Source organism: Sitophilus oryzae, unplaced genomic scaffold (assembly GCF_002938485.1).
Source record: "Sitophilus oryzae breed Bouriz unplaced genomic scaffold, Soryzae_2.0 scaffold_111_pilon_pilon, whole genome shotgun sequence".
NCBI lineage: Eukaryota > Metazoa > Arthropoda > Insecta > Coleoptera > Curculionidae > Sitophilus > Sitophilus oryzae.
This window is the reverse complement of record NW_022145749.1, coordinates 2,566,510-2,589,411: the sequence shown is the minus strand read 5'-3', so window position 1 is coordinate 2,589,411 and position 22,902 is coordinate 2,566,510. Positions and strand designations below refer to the sequence as shown.

At 31.5% G+C, this 22,902-nt stretch overlaps 1 protein-coding gene across 2 annotated transcripts in view; it reads left to right on the top strand.

Moving 5' to 3' along the window:
* LOC115883869 (proton-coupled amino acid transporter 2) overlaps positions 1-22,902 on the top strand; it is a 72,779-nt gene that overhangs the window by 31,780 nt on the left and 18,097 nt on the right. For both annotated transcript variants that reach the window (XM_030902292.1, XM_030902284.1), the window contains exons 2-4: positions 450-557; positions 13,855-13,983; positions 15,013-15,163. In XM_030902292.1, the coding sequence (XP_030758152.1) occupies positions 451-557; positions 13,855-13,983; positions 15,013-15,163 (387 nt within the window). In that variant the 5' untranslated portion in view covers position 450. The remainder of the gene's footprint in view (positions 1-449; positions 558-13,854; positions 13,984-15,012; positions 15,164-22,902) is intronic.

The following is a 22,902-nucleotide window of genomic DNA, read 5'->3' as shown; positions in this document are numbered from 1 at the left end:
TTAACAGTTTATTTGTAATTTGGACAATATTAAGCCCTATTGAAAATATTGCATTTAATAAAAATATTCGAATTACCGATTTATCAATATTTATCCGTACTAACCGATTCTTACCGTATTTTTGTTTTGTTTACAAGCAATAATCACTAACTGTGCTACTAATTTCATTTGTGTCTAATAATACAAATAAATTAAAATAAACTCGTTCGAATTAGAATGTTTTCCAATCTTTTATATTCCAAAAAAATATGAAAAGATTTCTATGTAAACATTTTACTGAACTACCTCACTCTTGTTCGGTGCTTACTACATACAATTAACTGGATTATCGTACTACGCAAAATTCCAATTCAAAGTCACATATTATTTAAATGGAATGGCGTAATTGCACTAGTCGCGAATCCAACCTTGACCTGAAATAATTCTTCGTTCTTTATTTTTCCTTGCAGAATGGAGTCGCAAAGTAATCAGACGAAGAAACAAAACGGCGGCGGCGACAATGGCACCATGCATCGGCCGTGGTTCGGTTCCAAGACGAGCTGTGCATCGAACAAAAGGTAGGTTAAACCGAAAGTAACATGCAGAATTTCAAGTAAGAAAACTTTAGACCAGTCGATATATGATATTTTATGCTCTGAGTATTCACATAGGGTGAAGTGGTGTAAAAATGAGATATTAATAACAGTAGTAGGTATGGGAACACTTGAGGCAGACAGCAGACTTTTACTGGTTTTGCTGTCTGCTTTGCTGTTTTTACTGTCAGCTTTTATACCTCTATAAATAGAGAACCAAAACAGTAAAACAGATAACAAAAACAGCAAATGAAAGAGTAAAAATAGTAAAACAGACGTCAAAAGGTATGAAGCAGCAAAGCAGAGAGCAACATCAGTAAAAGTCTGCTGTCAAGTGCCCCCGTACCTACTAATAACAACCAACTAATATACGATATTAACAACCATTTAAATACAAAAGTATTTCTTATATAAAAAGTATTTGGTGGTAATTAAACTATTAAAAAAGTAAACATATACCAAAAGTATCCCTAAAGAGTCAGTATGTAGAAAAGAGTGTCTCATAGATTTAACCTATAAAAGTCTAAAAATTGGACATGCTGGGATAAATATTTTTATAGTTTTCATTGTCATGTACAGAGCAGTCATCATATATGAAGAATGTCAAATTGCGTTTGTTCTGGCTTTAGCACTGAAGAAACCAAGAAAGAAAAGAAGTAAATGGAGCAAAGACTGGCTTTCAAAGAGAATATGACTGTCCCATGTAAATTTAATGAAAGAACTTCACTTTGAATCTCTCGATTGTTTAAACTATTTACGAATGAATGAGGATGCTTATAGAGAATTACTGTATTTAATGACTTCAGTTATTAAAAACAAGATACCTACTAAAATGCGAGAAGTGCAACTCTAAGATTTTTTGCAACTGGGAGTTCTTACCAACGTCTTAAATTCCCTATTGTAATATCAGCACCAAGTCTAAATCTAATCACACCTTTTCTTTTTTATTTTTCTTTTTTTTTTCACAGGCATGACTATTTTTCATAAAGCTCAATAAACTTTTTTAGAAAGTCGTGTTTTTGGCAGTGCGGAAGATATACGTTTGATCAAGCTACTTCGAAAACTGACACATAAACGGACAAGTTTATTTACACATCATTTTAACTAACTGATACACAAATTTTAGCAAATCCATCGAGCCACAGCTCCGTTATCAATTTTAGTTTTTCTGTCATTTTTATGTAATTAGACATACGATAAGCGACAGCTGAACTGAACTAACCGTCTAAAAGTATTTTTTAACACAGTCACAAAAACACGTTTAAAGGCCCTGCCACGAATATAATTGATATAAATACAACCAAACTTATATGTAATCATCTATTATTTTTTATAATTTTTGAAACGTATGAACATTTTGTGTTTATCAATCAAACTCAGTCCTTACCAAAGACTTATAATGGAAAATAATCCATATAGCAATTAAAAAGTGATCAGTTCCCAAAATAAACACAATGGTATTTTCTTGGCTTCTGAAACGAAATGAGATATAAATTCTTAATCGTCAAAAAGCAAAACCAAAAAAAAAAATTGAAAATTTTAATAATCCGTGTTGCCACCTCTAGCCCTTATGAAACCTTCTATCCGCGCTGGAATGCTTCTTATTAAGCTATCACCGTTGCGTGGGGATATGGTATCTCGTTCTGATAATGCTGCATCAATAAGCTGTGCAAGATTTCCTTCACTGTTTCGACGAGCTATAACTCTTCTTTTGAGCTGGTCCTACAAGTGTTGGATATAGGTTGGATCTCCCTTCCGTTTCAAGACATTCTCTAGCCACTCTGCTGGTATGGGGAGGTGCATTATTGTGCATGAAGTTAAAGTTATCCCTAATTAGAGCTCTCCAAAGTCTAACGATTGGATCTAGCACTAAATCAACATACTTCCGACCAGTTAAAGTTTGTTGAAGTGGTAACAATGGAGTTTTTGTTCCCCCCATAATACCTCCTCCCCAGAACATTGCAGTTCCCCCTTGATATATTGGTACAGATTTGGCAGCTTGGAGTCTTGCTCATCTTCCTGGAGCTCAGAGAACCCGAATTTAATAGTCAACTGATCTTAGGCCAATAATTCTGATCTCATCCGAAATAAAAACATTTTGCCAATTCTCAATAGTCCAGTTTTGATGTTGAAGGCACCAATTTAGCCGGTCAATTTTATTTTGCCAAAATAACTGTGGCAAGCAATGAGAGCAATAATTCTTCCCCTCTATACATCTGTATAATTCCCCTCTCTATAATACAACATAAGGCATTTTTTATTTTTTTGGATCGAATGAAAATGACGGGACAATTGTGATTTCACTACTGAACACAAAATTCTCAAGGAAATAAATCGCAGCAGTCGTTTATTCTTTATTATCATATTTATTTACAACAAAAAGCGCTATCTTAAACTTGTATACCAAGTTTTTTCTTTTCAAAAAATTTAGTCAGAAATAATGAGCGATTCCATATAAGTTTGGTTGTGTTGTTACCAAAGACCGGGCTTTTATCGCTTAATTACACTTGGTAGAGATCAATGTCATGTCTGAACTTCATACCATCACTGCTAGAGATTTGGCAGCCTGGAGTCTTGCTCGTCTTCCTGGAGCTCAAAGAACCCGAATTCAATAGTCATCTGCTCTTAAGCCAATAATTCTGATCTCATCCGAAATAAAAACATTTTGCCAATTCTCAATAGCCAAGTTTTGATGTTGAAGGCACCAATTTAGCCGGTCAATTTTATTTTGCCAAAAGAACTGTGGCAAGCAATGAGAGCAATAATTCTTCCCCTCTGCACATCTGTATAATTCCCCTCTCTATAATCCAACATAAGGCATTTTTTTGGATCGAATGAAAGTGACCGGACAATTGTGATTTCACTACTGAACCCAAAATTCTCAAGAAAATAAATCGCAGCAGTCGTTTATTCTTTATTATCATATTTATTTACAACAAAAAGCGTTATCTTAAACTTGTATACCAAGTTTTTTCTTTGCAAAAAATTTAGTCAGAAATAATGAGCGATTCCATATAAGTTTGGTTGTGTTGGTACCAAAGACCGGGCTTTTATCGCTTAATTACACATGGTAGAGAACAATGTCATGTCTGAACTTCATACCATCACTGCTAGAGATTTAGCAGATTTCTTGCTCGTCTTCCTGGAGCTCAAAGAACCCGAATTCAATAGTCATCTGATCTTAGGCCAATAATTCTGGTCTCATTCGAAACAAAAACATTTTGCCAATTCTCAATAGCCCAGTTTTGATGTTGAAGGCACCAATTTAGCCGGTCAATTTTATTTTGCCAAAATAACTATGGCAAGCAATTAGAGCAGTAATTCTTCCCCTCTATACATCTGTATAATTCCCCTGTCTATAATCCAACATAAGGCATTTTTTATTTTTTGGATCGAATGAAAATGACTGAATGAATGAATTGATCGGACAATTGTGATTTCACTACTGTACACAACATTTTCAAGAAAATAAATCGCAGCAATCGTTTATTCTCTATTATCATATTTATTTACAACAAAAAGCGTTAACTTAAACTTGTATACCAAGTTTTTTCTTTGCAAAAAATTTAGTCAGAAATAATGAGCGATTCCATATAAGTTTGGTTGTGTTGTTACCAAGACAAGGGCGGGCTTTTATCGCTTAATTACACTTGGTAGAGATCAATGTGATGTCTGAACTTCATACCATCACTGCTAGAGTAAATGCCACTAACTAATAATAATATGAAATTTCAATGATAGTAAAGACATTACATAAAATAAGAACTATTTCATAGATTTGTTCTGCTTAAATTGCTGTAAATCATTACTGCCTTCTTCAAAAGCCAATATCACAAATAAAACTAAAGCTATAGAGTTGAATCAAAAAACAAACTATCGAGAAAAGATATATCTTCATCATAAAGTTGTTTTTAAATTTCTTAATATTAAACAATTTTACAGGATGTTTTACACATATTTTGTTTCTTTTTCGTACAATAGACAGATGAAGAATTCAATTTTTAATTTAAAGAGAGGCTAAAAGATTATACATATAATTTGGGTGTACAGTTTTTAAATAATCATCAATATCGGTCCACTAGAACAAAATAGCTTTAAAATACATAAGTCATTTTAATTTAACCGTTTTTCGTGCTCGTGAGTGTATTTACCTGGACTAAAAATTTCCATTATCTGTCTGGTTATTAAATTTAGCTGATCAGACTGCATGGCTTTCATGCGTAATGTATACGACGAATCAGGTTTTCGTAAAGATAATTACGACATCAGCACTCAACGCATGCAATTTAACATTTTATTGCTTTTAAATTAACTTGAAAAAGCTTAATAATAAAACGGTTTTTTAATTATATTTCAGTACTATTATAGCCAAAACATTTTATAGTCCTTATTAATATATGTTTAATGAAATATTAAAATTTAATTAATTCTATTTTACATTAAAGCAGCTAAAGGCAATTATTACTAGTACTTATTACTAAAATAGAAGTATTGGTATATAATTAGCAAATAATAACAATAAGTTTTGTATACAAGCTGTTATCAGTTATGCATGAATAAGGACAGTAATTACTTACAGGAATAAACACAAAGTACTTAAAAAATAATATATATAACTAAATTTAAATAATGTCTATACCTTCGTGGTGCGTTTATTCCTAGGATAGTCTGTATGGTCTTGGAAGTATAGTCTGTAAATCACAAAAAATGCTTAACGTTTCAGTAGATATACCTTCACCCGTCGCGTCGTCAGAAGCAAAAATACAAAAAGAACAAAAATATTTTACATAATCTAATTATAACAAATTCAAGAAAACTTGAGTGTTAGCATATACATCTATAAATCGTTCATGTCTGTATTTTTTATTTTATGGAGCTTTCTTCCAGAATGGCAGAAAATCCAGACTTTTTTCAAGAAATATAATTACTATTAAAAAAATTATTTCCCAGATATGTCGATAACGAAAACTCATGGTTGAGAAAAAATGTTTAAGGACTTAGGCTATGCACTGAAAAAATTGTAAAAGATCGCTGTCAATTCATGTGTAAAATTATACCGGGTGTTGCATCGTCGGACGGGATATAGAAAATCCCATGTAAATTTTAATGGGGTCAATTATTGGCTTTCCTAATTATTTTAGAGAATAATTCTATTTAGGTTTATTGAAGAGGACTAAAACCCACATTTCAAAAGAATAATTTTAGATATTTTTGATTAGCCCGTTTACGAGTTATCGCCGATTTCTTTTTAAATATTTCTCCTTTCTTATGGCCCTGTATTTACTTATGAGCACCAGTCAAGGTAAAAGATAACTATCAAATGAAGTTGTCATTTCAGAAATTTATCCATTCAGTGCTTTATTATTATTATTAAAAACTCATACCTACATCGAAAATATTAGCCATGAATTACACTACCGAAGAAAAAATATTGATGATTAAATGGTATTATCAAGGAAATAGTTATCAAAAGATGTCAGACATGTCGTTTTGCTGCTCTGTATCCGAATAGACCGATACCTGGAAAATCTACAATCGCAAGGAATATCCAGAGATTTGAGACCAAAGGTACCCTAATAAATAACTGCAGATGTGAAGCAAGGCAGGAACAAAGAGAAGATGCAAGAAATGATACCGACTTGGAAGTTTTATTGTGCGTGGAAGAGAACGATGGAAAGATCAGCACAAGGAAACTTGAGGATGAAATAGGAATAGATCACACTACAGCGTTTCGAATTTTGAAACGACATAAATACTATTCCTTCATATATGAACAGCACCAAGAGCTACGAGATGGTGACGAAATACGGCGGCAGGCGCTTTGTTTTGATATGATGGAAAGAGCAAATACGGAGAGGGAATTTTTAAAAAACATATGTTTCACTGACGAATGCACGTTTACCTTAAATAGTGAACCCAATGTCCAAAATTATCGATATTGGAACAAAGAAAACCAACACAGGTTTGTCGAAACAAGGACGCCATATCCACAGAAAGTAAATGTTTGGGCAGGGATATTCGGACACAATATTGTCGGGTCATTATTTTTTACGCGAAATTTAAATGCAGAATATTATTTGGAACTACTCGAAAATCATATTTTACCTGCTTTACATGATGCCGCTAGGGAAATTCAGGAAGTTTGGTACCAAATGTATCGCTGCCCGGCACATAGTACTCTGGCTGTTAGGGAATATTTAGACAATAGTTTTAATGGAAACGTTATTGGCCTAAATCATACAGTAAATTGGCCAGCAAGGTCTCCTGATATTTCGCCAAATGATTTCTTTCTCTGGGACCATTTAAAAAACAGGATATACAAGGATAAAAAATACCCAAATCTAGACGAGTTAAAAAATGCTATTTCTGCCGAATGCAATAGAATTTCAGTTTACCAACTAGCGAATGTAAGAAGAGAATTAATTCTATGATCGCCTGGGTTATTGTCTAGCAGTCGATGGAGGAATATTTAATCATTATTAAATTAAGAATAACATCTTCTTAGATCCTAAAGTTCTAACAATTTAATAATACCTAAATTAATAAGTTATTGAATATTGTAATAATACTATAATGAACCTTGTAATTGATTACTTTATTTTGTTTTAATTCATATTAATTTGTATTTATAAATACATCTTTAAGATTTCCGATGTAGGAATGAGTTTTCAATAATAATAAAGCACTAAATAGGTAAATTTCTAAAATGACAACTTCATTTGACAGTTATCTTTTACCTTGACTGGTGCTCATTAGTAAATACAGGGCCATAAGAAAGGAGAAATATTTAAAAAGAAATCGGCGATAACTCGTAAACGAGCTAATAAAAAATATCTGAAGTTATTCTTTTGAAATGTGGATTTTAGTGCTCAATAGACCTAAATAGAATTATTCTCTAAAATAATTAGGGAAGCCAATAATTGACCCCATTAAAATTTACATGGGATTTCCTATGTCCCGTCCGACGATGCAACACCCGGTATGGGGAATGTCATCAATCATCATTGCCAAGCCATCTGGATGCAGTTTTTTTTCGATCATACCGTATCTGTCATATCTTTCATCTATTCTACATAATCCATCAGAAATAATGGTATGCCCGGCGGCGATTGATATCTCAATGCGAATTCAAATTTTTAACTACTATCAAAGAATTCTTTACTACTAGTCTAAGAGATAGCAACGTTTTCGAGAAAGTATTTTAAGACGTCTGGCTCTTTGATATATATTTTACTATGTTCTCAGTAACAGCATACGGCTCGTCTGGCTGCCGATACCCGTTGCGTTCACTACTGCGCATCGAAAGAAGATCCTATATTTTTTATTAATTTAGTCCTATAAATTATAGTATTGAATATAAATCGAACATGTCTCCATAGCGCAGTGCGTATAGTTTCCGACCACGAACCGAAGATTGAGAGTTCGAATCCGGGTCAGGTCACAGACTTTTTTATTTTATTTTCGTTTATATTCTGATAGCAAAGTATTAAAACATAATTATGGTGATTCAAAAACAAATATTTAATACTTTACTATCAAAATATAAACGAAAATAAAATAAAAAAGTCTTTGACCTGACCCGGATTCGAACTCTCAATCTTCGGTTGGTGGTCGGAAAGTCTACGCACTGCGCTATGGAGACATGTCCGATTAATATTCAATACTAGAATTTAAAGGACTAATAAAAATATAGGATCTTCATCCGATGCGCAGTAGTGAACGCAACGGATATCGGCAGCCAGACGGGCCGCATGCTGTTCCAGAGAGCATAGTAAAAGATATATCAAAGAGCCAGACGTCGTAAAATACTTGTTTTTCCGACGTTGCTAGCTCTCGTAACTATACTATTTGGGTATTTTAAGTTCGTAGTGGACAAGTAATCTGACATTAGCTTATTGCGGAAACTTCTTCAATTGAAATCAGGGCCGGATACGGGAATTTATTTTAGGGGGGATCCAAATAAAAATTAATGTAGAATATGCTTTTTAGGGCGCCATTTTTAACCCAAAAGGCTAATATTTAACCAAATTTATAGATTTTAAGGGGGGGCCCCCTCTGTATCCGCCACTGATTGAAATAAAATTACAGCAAATAACTATGTTTTTTTTTGAATACTAAAAACTATATGAAAGGTTACTAAAGAAATAATGATGTTTTTTTTTCGAATATACAAGAATGACACAATTTACATTCGAGTTTTAATTAGAGCCTGTATACTAAAAGTAGAGATATTGAAGCATATAAATTTTTTGATTTTATATAGAGATATTTTCCAATGAAAATGCTTATTAATATAACGCAAATGCACTTAAATAACAAATCTTCAATATATTATCCAAACAAGCCAAAAACCGGTGTTTCTCAAAAGTGGCTCACCCCTATAACTTTTTTATTTTTTTAGCTAAATAAACGAGATTTGGTACGTCAGTATATGAATAAATCAGGATTGATTGACGTATTCAATTGTTTTCTGTCACTTCCTGTTTCACCGGAAATGATTACAACTTTTAATTTTCAAATGGCACCCTTCGTATTTTTTTACTTTATTCGACAGAAAATGACACTCTGACTAGAATGACATATTTGTCAACTTTCGACATTTTAGTTTAAAAAATTATAATTTAAATTTCAATCTAGAGTGCTCCGGCTGTATTAAAAACACTAATTTTTAGTCAAAGGGCCTTGGAAAAATAGATTTGACCGTCTAACAGAATCGGATTTTTAATCATGTCTCAACTTTTTCAGATGGAACGAGGGTGGCTTATTAGCATTTTCTATGGCATAGGTAAGTTAAAAAAATATCGAGAGTGTCATTTAAAAATCAAAAATTGTAGTCATTTCCGGTGAAACAGGAATTGACCGAAAAAAATTGAATACGTAATAAGGTATCTTGATTAAAATTAATGTTTTTAATACAGCCATGACATTCTAGATTGAAATTTAAAATACGATTTTTTTAAGCGAAAATGTCAAAAGTTGCCATATGATATGCCATTCTATTCATAGTGTCATTTTCTATCAAAGAAAGTGAAAAATACCGAGAGTGTCATTTAAAAATCAAAAGTTGTAGACATTTCTGGTGAAACAGGAAGTGACTAAATACAATTGAATACGTCAATCAATCCTAATTTATGTCATATTATACGTTCCAAATATCGTTTTTTTTACCTGAAAAAATAAAAAATTTATAGGGATGAGCCATTGTTTTGTATGGTCGCATCAAAAATAGATTCCTATCAAATATTCCGGAATCGTTAGAATTAGTTGTAAGCATAACAACCACAATTAAATATACTATATTTTTTTCTTCTGTCGCCCTCTGATCGTCCCCTAAAAAGGCAATATTTATGAAGGAACAATAAAACAATAACGATACTGTAAATTCAATAGCATTCCAATAGTGTCAGTATTGAGAGATTGGCTTGGATTTTGTTTTTATTTTAGAATACAATAAAACATTTTACAGTTAAACTATTGTATATTTTCTTTAGGTAGGTAATTATAACAATAAAAAATATTCGCCAATTTTACATGGCCAATAAATATTTCTCTATAGCTATATGGTACGTTGGTTTAGAACAATAGCAGTTAATTTGAGAGGAATCACTGCGTTGTTGTTTATGTTATGGTTACCTAACAATTTGAATGTTTTTCTTACATTTTTAACTACCTATTTCTCTATAAAGGTGATCAGTAGGATAATCAATAAATTACTGCTGTAGATGCAAACTACGAAGTTGCAATTTTTATAGATTACCAAATTGTCATTCGTGGGTTCTTAATATCTATTATTTCAAAGTGATTAAAAGCCATTTATAAAGGGTTTAATTCGGTCAGATAGTTGGTATGGCAGTTGGTATGGCTTCACAACTTTTTCTGGGTGCTTTCGGTACGAGCTAATTTTTGTTCAGTACTGGTGTGGTATGTCAATCAGCAAGCAAGGGATCGCTTCCAAACGTAAAAACGATAACAATTTTTCTTAATGAGGATAATATTAAATTATTTATTAATCAGTCATGAGAAACTCAAAAAAACATAAATACAAGCGAAGAAAAAAACACAAGTAACTTAGAATTCATACATACATCATACAACATAAACCAACTTAACTAAATTTCCAAAAAACCCTTACTTTTTGAATTAAAAATGCCAAAAATGCCTATAAAAACATAACATAAAATATAACCAATACCAACATAGAGCAAGATTCTTCTAAATAAAAATAACATATTTAAACTTCAATAATTAGTAATAAACCATATAGAAACTTCACAAGAGAGAGGAAGTAAGCACACACACACACAGTAAGAAAAATCAACATTCTTGTTCGTCTAGAAGAGATTTTTCGTCCCTGTAGATAGATCTCAGAAATAAAAATGTATTCAGACTGTATTCAGATGTATTGTCACTTAAACAAAATCTAATTATTGCAAAGTAAGCCAGCCAAAGAAAAACCTCTCTCAAGTATGACGCTAGTTGGCGGAATTGTATATGCTTTAGACAAATAACGCCCACGCTTTCCTTTTTTCTCAAAAAGGGTCAGTTCAATCTGATAAAACAGCAACAAAAATGATTTTTAATTATTGATACCGAGTTCTGAAAGTACCGAAAGAACCGGAAATTAATTTCACGGTTCCAAACCCTAATTGTTGGGCCTATTTAGTCGGATAGTATGAAATATCGGACCGTCATCGATTGTCATCGATAGTTATAAATTGGGTCCGAGTTAGATGAGCAGACCATCCAACAGGCCGATCGATCAACCGTGTATCGTGTGGAGGGGTATATTGGCGGCCGATTTGATGATATCGAACATAATTAATGTACAATTATTTTTTTAGTAATTAAAGGCATAACCAAACTTAATAGTTCATTGAAACAATTATTGTCCATTCGAACATAATTACGGTAATCTTCCTAGGTCACTTTTGAGCCAAAACTTCACCCAAACAATGTAGAATGTAGAATGGTAATTACCGCGACCTTACAGATATATGTGTCCCCCTTTCTTGAGTTATAGCTCACCATACAGTTTCAGGGCTTCGACAAAAAACAGTATCTGAGACGGTTTTACAGAGGTTAGTTCTCCATTTATCAATAGTACCAAAGTTCATGGCACAAATGTTTATTGACACTCGACACACTCAGTGATGAGGTGTTCTGGTGTCTCCCCATTTTTCCCATAGAGTCTGTATTCGCCGTTTTTTATTAGCTTGAATCTACTGAGGTGTTCGTTGAGAAGACTGTTAAAAACCCCGAGACAATCCGAAGATTGTTTTTACTTAAATCAACGAAATTCTTTGATTTTTCTCGGTCGAGTTCTTTTGAAGTTCTAGGTAACGATAATGCGAGGGCAATACCGATTTTTGTTAAAATAGCCATGTGTACCGATAAAAAGCGAAATTTAACTGATGATTACAAACAGAATTACTGTGATCTGGGTAATATGGAGAAAGTATCCAATTTCGTCGACTCGGCCGTTGGGTTAACTAATTTTTTTTCTATCTATATCAAGGGACATTGTCATTGTCATTGTCAGATTTTATTGTAGTCCTCTGATCACCATTAAAATCTCCTAGACGAATCCTTTAGATAAAGTCTGAAACTCGGGAACTGAACCATCCAAATAGCTCTTTTCTAGAAGTTTATCATCGCAAAGTGCAAGAAACCATATGGTTGCTATGTATTGCTAAACCGTAAAATTGGACGAGTTGATTATGAACTGTTATGAACTGATTATGAACCGTTTTACCTATATCTGTTCTTGTGAATTTTCACAATATTCACACAATTCTAGGAATATTTTTATGGTCAGTCACTACAGTTTTCTTGTCAATTTTATTACTGACATGCAGCATCGCTGTATTTGTTCTGGTCCGACGAATGAAACTAATGGATCTTGTTTATTATATGCTATACTAGCATCTATACTAGCGTGTACCAGCGACTTAGTTCGCGTCGAATTAATCATTTGTAATGGTGATGATAAAGCAAAGCAAGAATTTCCATTAACATACAAACTGGATAAAATTTTCTCACATGACTTTCGAAAAATCCCTTTGCCAAAAATAAGCTTTTTAGGTCAAGCAGTTTAAGCAGAATCGTGATTAAGAAATTACCCAACTTTTTGGAACACCCTGTATGATTTTTTAAAACTTTCAAAATATGTAAAAAACCCAAATAAATTATGCTTGTCCAAGAGTTTTCCCAAAAGACTAACCGTTTTTTAAATAACAAATATTGTAATATTTGAGGGGCGTTTTCACCCTCTTGGAATTTGAGATTCGAGAAACCCCTCCTTATCGAACCTCTACACCCCACAGTCAATCCGTTTACCAAAAAACAGCTTTAAACGTCAAGCAGTTTAAGCAGAATCGTGATTACTCAATGGTCATATTTTATGAAACACCCTGTATAAAAAAAAATCTTAAAATATGTAAAACAACAAAATAAAATATACGTGTTTAAGAGTTTTTCCGAAAAACTCACCGGTTTTTAAATAAAAAATATTTTAATATTTAAGGGATAGTTTCACCCCCTTAGAATTCGAGTTTCGAAAAATCCCTTCTTATCGACCTCTACACCCTAAAGTCAATCTGTTTTCCAAAAATCAGCTATTTACGTCAAGCGCTTTAAGCAGGATCGTGATTAATCAGTGACCAGATTTTTCGAAACACCCTGTATACATTTTTAAAAAATCTTAAAATATGTAAAAGAAAAACAAAATAAAATATACGGGTTTAAGCGTTTTTTCGGAAACTTGGCCGTTTTTTAAATATAAAATATTGTAATATTTGAGGGGTGGTTTCACCCTCTTGGAATTGGAATTTCGAAAAATCCCTTCTTATCGAACCTCTACACCCTAGAATCAATCTGTATGCCAAAATTGAGCTTCTTACGTTGAGTGGTTTGAGCAGGATCGTGATTAATCAGTATGCCAGTCACTTAAGGATTTTATATATTAGTATAGATATGTATTCTATGTTATATGCTATCTATGTATTCTATATTATATGTTATATGTATTATTGCTACGTACTTAGTATGTACCTACAAAAGAATAGAATAAAAAAAAATGAAGAAATATTGATAATGGATGGAGTTTACTATCCTAAACACCATGTCATTCTTATTAACAAAAACAATAAATAGTTTGACAGAGATGTTACAATATTTATGTTATATATATATTATATTATATTTTAAACTATTCGGGAAAGTTTATTAAATAGTATATTTTGGAAGAATAACTAATTTAAGAATGTTTAATTTTATATTTCAGTATGGACGATACATTTATGTCGTTTCAATCAAAGGACCCTATAATCAACATACCCATGGAAAAGGTTCCAAAAGAAAAGGGTGAGGGTGGTGCACACGGTCATGGTCTACCTGTAGAACATCCTACTTCGTAAGTATCTGACTGAAATTGCATTTTTAAATGCCAGTTGAATTAATTTGTTCGTTAACCCGGCATGAACGTTATAAACGGTATGAACTTAATCTGGTACATAAGTACCGTCCAACAGCGGCATAATGTAATTTAAACATCAAATCCCGTACCGAAAAAAACGAAAAATATGAGTGAAACTAAAGCAATCAAAACACGCTTACAGCGTATTTTGATTGATATAGCTATGCCTAGGCATTAACCTAACTTATGGTCAACCAACCGCCAACTCATTACTGTTTTGAGACCCTCCATTCTGACGAACTCATTTCAAAATGATAACATATTTTTTTTCATTTGGATTGGGGATTGGGTGATAAAAAAGTTTAATGTTTGTTGCTTTCTTATTTTCCAACTAAAATGTCAAAACTGTTAATTTTTGTATGCAATAAAATATAGTTTTATTTTGACAACAGTACCTATTCGTGAAACTTACGTTGGGGAAAACAATAACACAAAAAAAATTGCAAAATAAGAGCGGTATCTATTTCTGTTTTTTAAAGTATACCGCCGAACGACGACATTCTTTTATATTTACCAACTACCGTCGTACTTGAAAAATGTACCCCGTTGTTCGGCGGTATTCGTGTTAATAAATATGAAGTCTTTTTTGTTGCCTATATCGCCCGCGGTAATTTGCCAGATTTTTTAATGAGGAAATTATTTCTCAAAAATTATTATTCAATGTTATGCAAAAAAATCATTATTGATTAAATATTTAATAACTTTCAACAACAATTTCGATGTTTACAGTAGACATATTTGAATTATTGACTTTTATAATGAGCTAAAATATTTCGATGTCAACGTCGAAATATTTAAGGTCTTGTGTGCGAATTTCGGGCCATTTTATATTTATTTACCAATTAAGTAATTTTCCACTACAGTACAATAGTTGTTTGAATCAATGTAAGGAATTTCTACAATTTGCACCTTTCATTCATCCCAGATTTATTTGATTGTCATTGATTTTATTATATTTGTTTTTAGCTACGTTGAAACACTGATGCATTTGCTGAAGGGCAACATAGGATCTGGTATATTCGCCATGGGCGATGGTATGAGAAATGCCGGTATTATCGTAGGACCTATTGTGGTGCTCATATTAGGGCTAATATGCACGCATTGTCAACATCTGCTGGTAAGAGACTTAAAGATTAAGGTTTATTGGTAGTCACGTGTCACACAAGGCAGTCATGTCTCAGTTTCATCACCGTATTGTCTCATGAGTCATATTTTAACCAGAATTAACAAACTAAATAAACAGTATGAAGAATATAGAAGTATCGTTTACAGTGTTCTCTTAAAAGCAATAAGAAAACATTGTTTTTTTTTAAATGTTCGTCGACCATACTTTTGTTGAAAGTCGGGGAAAATCAATAACTTTCCCAATCAGCTCGATATATTGATGATGTTACCAGTATTGCTCATGAACCATTATTACAGTTATATTAATAAATTAAGGCAGTAAATAATCATAACATATACTAATACATTATAATAAAATTAAATAATAAAAGTATTGTAATAATTATATTCCTGCAGGTTAAATTTAAGAAAAGTTTTGTTTTTAAATGCATATACCTGGTGCGCCTCAAAAGTGGCTCACTCCTATAACTTTTCTATTTTTACAAATAAAAAATCAAGATTTAGTATATTAGTATATGACATAAATTAGCATTGATTGAAGCCGTATTCAATTGTTTTCGGCCACTTCCTGTTTCACAGGAAATTACTACAACTTTTGATTATTAAATGGCACCCTCGGTATTTTGTTACTTTATTCGATAGAAAATGACACTCTGAATAGAATGACATATCATATGTCAACGTTTTACATTTTCGAATATGGTTTATTTGAAATTGCAACATGCGATAACAACAATTTGACACGAAATACCCAGTGTCTGGTACAAAATTATTCTTAAAAAATGCTTTTTCCAAATATGCTAATGAGCCACCCTTGTTCCATTTGAAAAAATTGAGATATGCCAGGACAAGACACTAAAAACATATCAGACGATCAAATCTATTTTCCAAGGGTCCTTGATTAAAAATTAGTATTTTTAACACATCCTAGATTGAAATTTAAATTACAATTTTGTTTTAAGCGAAAATGTCAAAAGGTGACATATGATATGTCATTCTATTCAGAGTGTCATTTTCTATCGAATAAAGTAAAGATACCGACGGACGGTGCCATTTAAAAATCAAAAGTTGTAGTTATTTCCGGTGTAATAAGAAGTGGCCGAAAAGGATTGCATACGTCAATCAATCCTAATTTATGTCATATACTAACATTCCAAATGTCGTTTTTACATCTGAAAAAATAAAAAAGTTATAGTGGTGAACCACTTTTGAGACGCACCTGTATACTATAGAAATTATAAAAACTCGTGAAAAGAGTTTTTTTTTGTTTATTATGTTCTTATATTTTATTTCCATTTTGTGGAATATGATTGTCAATTTTCTTAAAATTAATAAATGTTACTTAAACATAAATGTCATTTACTATATAGTTAGCAAAACAGGTCTATTTTTTGGAATTTTTAAAAATCTAATTCTTAGTTATAGGTAATTATTATCAGAAAATACTTTAGATTAATTACATAATATTTTTAACTACACAAATATTCTAAAAACTCTGTAAACTTCCGGGTTCTATTTCATAATCGAAATCTAAAAAAAATCTTTGGTTTGGAAGATTTCCAAATTCCTGTTCGAATCTGGGCCTATTAAATGAAATCCCATTTTTTTAATACTAAAAATATATAAATCGTCTTCACATTTCATTCTTTATAACATATTTCTCGTTGTTGACGAAAGCAGTCGCCGGAAACATGAACCTTCCAAAATGTTCCTCTTTCAGGAAACTTCAGTTGTGCTGTTTTTATGAAAATGATAGTATCTCTGTTTGACGCGGTTTGTTCCGTTTGACGATAATCTGCCTGATAAAAATTGGAGATTTATTTCTGAAATATTCAAAAAATGTTCCAGTAACAATAAAGGTTGATTCTCACTATACCATCCGTTTCCATTCCATATCCGTTCCGTATTTTTTATTGTATTGACACTATACGTAACCTTCCTTTCCGTATCAGTTCCATAGTTTTCATTGTACAATTTATATCATTATGAAAGTTTTATTTTAAAAATTTGTATCTTTTATAAAAGGTAATAGATTTAATTAAGAGGTGAAAGAATAAATAAATATAAGCAAAATTTTAACAGAGCTTCAGTCCGTCCGTCAAAAAATTTATGGAACGGATAGTGTGCATTGTCCTATTCATTTACATGATATAATATTTTATGTAAACGGAAGGTAGCTGATACGGAAGGTACAGTGAGAATCAACCTTAATTGTTCCCCTTTCTATTATTTGAAGTACGTTTAATATAGCCAAACTTCATTATTGTAACTCTTGGAACCTATAAAAATCATCAAACTATTTTAATCGTCAAACTTGTTATTTAAGCACTCTATAAGAATTGTTTTAATGTTCATGTTAAAATTGTTCTTTTTCTACTTATCTATTTCAAATCTGGCCATCATTGCGTGATGTATAAATTACTTAACCGGAAATCTTGTTAGCCAGTCTGTACATGCTAGTTTTCATATATATTTTTTTTATTTTGGACGAAACTTAAAATCAACATAAAATACAGGAAAAAATAACAGTTCATTGAATTATATTTCTTGGAAAAACAACACCCTAAACTTATTTTTATATTCTAAATAAATTTAAATAATCAAGCAGGATAAAATAGTATAAAGAATGAATTTATGTCTAATAGCACTAATAGGCATCTTTAGCATCTTATTGTTAATTGATTATAAAGCTGTAGAGTTTGTTCATTTTCACAAAGTGGTGGCCCATAGTAAAAAACTTAATAATAAAATCAAGAACAAAGTCCAAATTTTTTGTCAAGGAATTTTATATATAAAACTTTAACTTTCGATTGTAAATTAGATTTAATTTTTTACCTAATTAACCATATTATATAGTAGTTTCTTTTTTTAGTTATTGTCTAGAAATTGTTTTGTTGTTATTGAAAAATATTACAAAGCTCAACAATATCAGTCAAAACTTCAGGAATGAGGTTGACATTTAGATTAAAATAATAAAAAATAAAATTTACAATATTAGCGAACAAGGTATAACACAAAAAAAATAAAAAAAGGCGTGTGAAAAAAAGCGTACGAAATGGAAACATGTCTATCAAATATTTTAGTTCTCATAGAATTATTTTATTATTTATTTACTAAACACAGTTCCGGTATATACTGGTTTTCTTTAAATTTTTATAAACATCTAATGCTGAAACTATCTATTATTGTAGAGGGATTGGCAATCGTTCATTACAAAATACCACTGAAAGAAAACCACATTGATCTGGTTTAAACAATTATACCTGTAGAGAACCTTTAAAAATATCTTAGTTTTGCATAGTATTTAACCTTAGAGATATTAAAGTAGTAGAGTAAGTTCTAAGAAGCTACAGCGCTTCATAAAAAAAAATTAAAATACATACATATTATATATAAAGTCTGCATAATATGTATTTATTTTTATTAATCAATCTAACTAAAATTTGTTTTCGACAGTGGTTCTTGCATTGATGTAGATAAAAAATATTCTGCTGCTTTTGGCCATCTATAAAAATCTGTTAAGTTCATTTTATATACAGATTAAAATAACAAGTAATATTTTTAGCCGACCATACCAACAGGTATGGTAGGCTATTAAGATCGGCAACATTTTTTTTTAATTTCACTCAAAATGAGTTATTTGGGTCATAAATGACCTAAATACAAAATATTTTCATGGTGTCTGTCTGTCTGTCCGTCTATCTGCAACACGATAACTCAAAAACCGCTAAACCGATTTTAACCAAATTTGGCACAAAAATACTGTGGCACTCGAGAATCTGGCCATTAGTTTTTGGTGGGGGTGGCGGGTTGTTAAGGGGTTATGGGAGGGTGTTAAAAATTTTAAAATATCGTAACTCCAAAATTACAGTAGCTAGCGAAACGCGGTTATCAATTTAAGATTAGGAATAATATTTGCAACAAAATTTGTAATAACATCAAGATCAGTCAAAGTCGCATTTTTTGAGATAAAAAGAATTGGAAAATTCCGTTTCTTTGAAACTAAAAGAACTGCCTTCCAACTTTTTATTAATATATTTTAGTATGGGCGCCAATTTTTCGATTTTTTCTAAGGTTTATCTAAAGAAGCGTATACCATATGATGGTAAAAATAGAAAAAAAAATTGTTTGTCTTTTTATCTTTAATAGTTTTATAGTTATTCCAGTTTTTACGTAGTAATGTTCTCATTTATATACAATTTTATAATATATTTTAAATTAAATCTTTAACCTATGCAAGACTTAAACTTAAATGTCCAAAAAAAAACAATTAATTAATTACCCATTAAGTACAAACGTGCTGGTCTCTCTCTTAGTTTTAAGGTAGCCACACATCGCCTACCCATGCTTGAGATGCAGTTGTTTATTTTTTTATTGGTCAACTAATGGCCCCTGTTCCAAAAGTCTTTCTGTTTCTGAAGATCCATATTGTACATCTCAGGTAGAGCTGTAACACGTTGAGCGCCACGTGCCCACCGGTGGGCATTTCAATTTTGCAACGGAGGATCAAGTGACCACCGGTGGACATTATTGATTTTCATTGCCAGGACAACATGCCTACCCGTGGTCACACGATGCAATACATTTCAAGACCCTTTTAGACACCGTTTTTTTTTCGATCATGCTGTAATTTTATTTGCTGATATACTTTACCATAACAGATAATACTGAAACACAACTAACTATTTCCTCGATTATTAGTCTATTAATTTTGATCTCTATGTTTTGACGGATGTAAGAAATCTCTGATGTAGAACGAAACGTTTAAATTACACCTATTAATTAATATTGAATTATCTCTATCCGCACCGTTTCCAAGATTTATGGTGTTATTTTTTTTCAAGTGGTAATGCGTAAGAATTCTGAGCTATTTCGTTTGAAATTTGTAGTAATTTTCCATAAAAAGCTAATTTAGAGATAAGTCGCTTATTAAGTACTTAAACCTGTCTAATTTACAATTCAGGAGCTTAAATTATAATGTAGATTAGTTTGAAAAATTAACGTGGAAATTGCATAAAAAATTAATAGGACTATAAAAAAATGCAGTTTTAAAAAACGAGAATTGTCGGTATACACTATTAAAAAAGCTTACGTTTGCAAAATATTTATTTAACGAAAAAAATACAAGGTGTTTGAATTTTCCGTGGACATAGTGTGAAATGTTGCGTATTTCTGGAATCAAAATAAGTTCATTGGGCACAATTTACCTTTATACAAAAGTTCTTCGGTTGTCCGTTAGAGGACATCAAAATTTAAAACAAACACATTTTTTAATATAGATAGATAGATAGATAGATAGATAATAGTTTATTCATTCCAGTAAAAAAAAATTACAAATAAAGTTCATATGAACGTGGAATCCGCCTAAACAAAGAAAACAAAAATATAATATGCTATTAAATGGATAGAAAAAATAACATAATTTCCTTAAATCTAGATATACCTTGGAAATATACAAATATTTTTTTTTTAATATTCAAATTAAAATCCACTTCCGACGGCGAGAGCAGCCTATGAGCTATCTAAGAAAAAATCCTGCACTGAATAAAATGCTTTATTTACTAATTAACCCATGAAAGCGGACTTAGTTTGTTTCTTTGCAGGTTTCTTCAAAATTGTTTCAGTCAATATACCGATTTGAATGAGATTTGAGGTGCCTATGTGTTGTTTTATACGTAATATATATATTTGTATATATTTTGGTATAAATTACCCCATCCCTACATAAATTCTAGTAGATATATTTTCCAACTCCAATCCATCACTGTTTTTTTATTCATAAAATAGTATTCCTGGTATACACTGCATTTTTTATCTTTTGTAAAAAACGCCACCCCGCACAATTCTTCACAAAAATGTGTTTCCGCAGCTGACAGAAAAAAATTATTGTTACGGAAAGATATTTATTGTTATATCAGGCCAAATTAGTGGCATAAAATCTAGTATACGCTAATAGCTCCCCATACAAGAAAAAGCCCGGCCCGCGGATGAAATCTTTCCGTTCGTGGACAAACCCAAGTCTTTTCCAAGCCAAGCCTTTGGCGGACTATGCCTGTCAGAGGCCAAGTCCGCGGACTTGGCCTTTGAGATTAGATTTGTCTAAAAAACGGACGAAACTTTCTTTAATAAGACGAATACCAGTCTCGCCCAAATAATAAACGTTCCAGCCTGATTTTGATATATGTTAACCTTGAACTTGCTCCATCAGCATGCTTGACCTTGACATCGGAAATTTTGTATAAAAATATCGTGTAGTTTTTTCTTCCGTACCTTGTGTGGATATATCTGGATAAATTACTATATATATATATATCTGGACACTAGACAATTCACCAGTTTAGTTCGGTTCTAAATCTACGTTGTGGAATAATTTTATTTTTGACAGAATTTGAAAGATTTTAAGAACGAAAAATAGAAGTGTATCATTATATTTTTTGTATTATTTTTCTGTACATTTAAATAACAGAACCCATAAGTATTTATTTAAAAAATAAAACCTATTAGTATTTATTTAAATAAAATACCCTCTAGTATAGTTTCAATTTTTAAAAAGGCTTTGTAGTGATCAATAAATTTATAATTGTTATACTCCTATAATATGTATAAACTTGAGAAGTATAATTTAAAGGCCCAAAACTGTCAAAATAACACCATATTAGACATTAATTAGTTAACATAAGTAGAAAAAAATTGGCGTCGGGAGGCACGTATAGCCGCCCATACTAAAATATGTTAATAAAAAGTTGGTATAGGTAGTTCTTTTAGTTTCAAAGTAAAGGAATTTTTCCAATTTTTTTTGTCTCAAAAACTGCGACTTTGACTGATTTTGATGTTATTACAAATTTTGTTGCAAATATTATTCCTAATCTTAAATTGAAAACCGCGTTTCGCTAGCTACTGTAATTTTGGAGTTACGGTTTTTTAAGATGTTTAACCCCCTTCCATACACCCTTCCAACCCCCCACCCCAACCAAAAACTAATGACCAGATTCTCGGGTGCCTCAGTATTTTTGTGCCAAATTTGGTTAAAATCGGTTACAGACAGACGGACAGATGGACAGACAGACACCATGAAAATATTTTGTATTTAGGTCATTTATGATCCAAATAACTCATTTTGAGTGAAATTAAAAAAACTTTTTTTTTGCCGATCTTAATAGCCTACCATACCTGTTGGTACGGTCGGCTAAAAATATTAAAAGGAGAAATACATGCATATACAATATTATTTACAACAAACGTCACAAATGGTTAGTTAGGGATTATTAACACCTACATTCAGACCTTTAAACAGGATACGCTCAATTTGAATTCAACCAGATTCCGGAATTTTGGTAATTTAAAATGTAATGCTGTTAGTTAGTATTTCGCAATAATAATGTCCTTGTTTTAAAATAAGCATATCATTTTTTATTACAAAATGTTTATTTCCCATATCCCATTATTTTCTCATTTAATTCATGGATTTCCTGCAAATAAAAATGACGTATTCTGGTAAATGAGGTTTGTTTTTAAATAGTAAGGTTCAATAAACTATACAGTCTAGCTTTTTGTAATTAATGATGGACTTCTGCTAGTCCGTTAATAGATACAAATTAGATTTTAAGTACTTACTATATTAATTAATTCTACAGAGTGGTGATTTGAAGGAAATCAATATCTATTGTAAATAAAGTAAGTACATAGTATGATAGTTCTAATAAATTCAAGATGATTAAGAATCAACTGGAT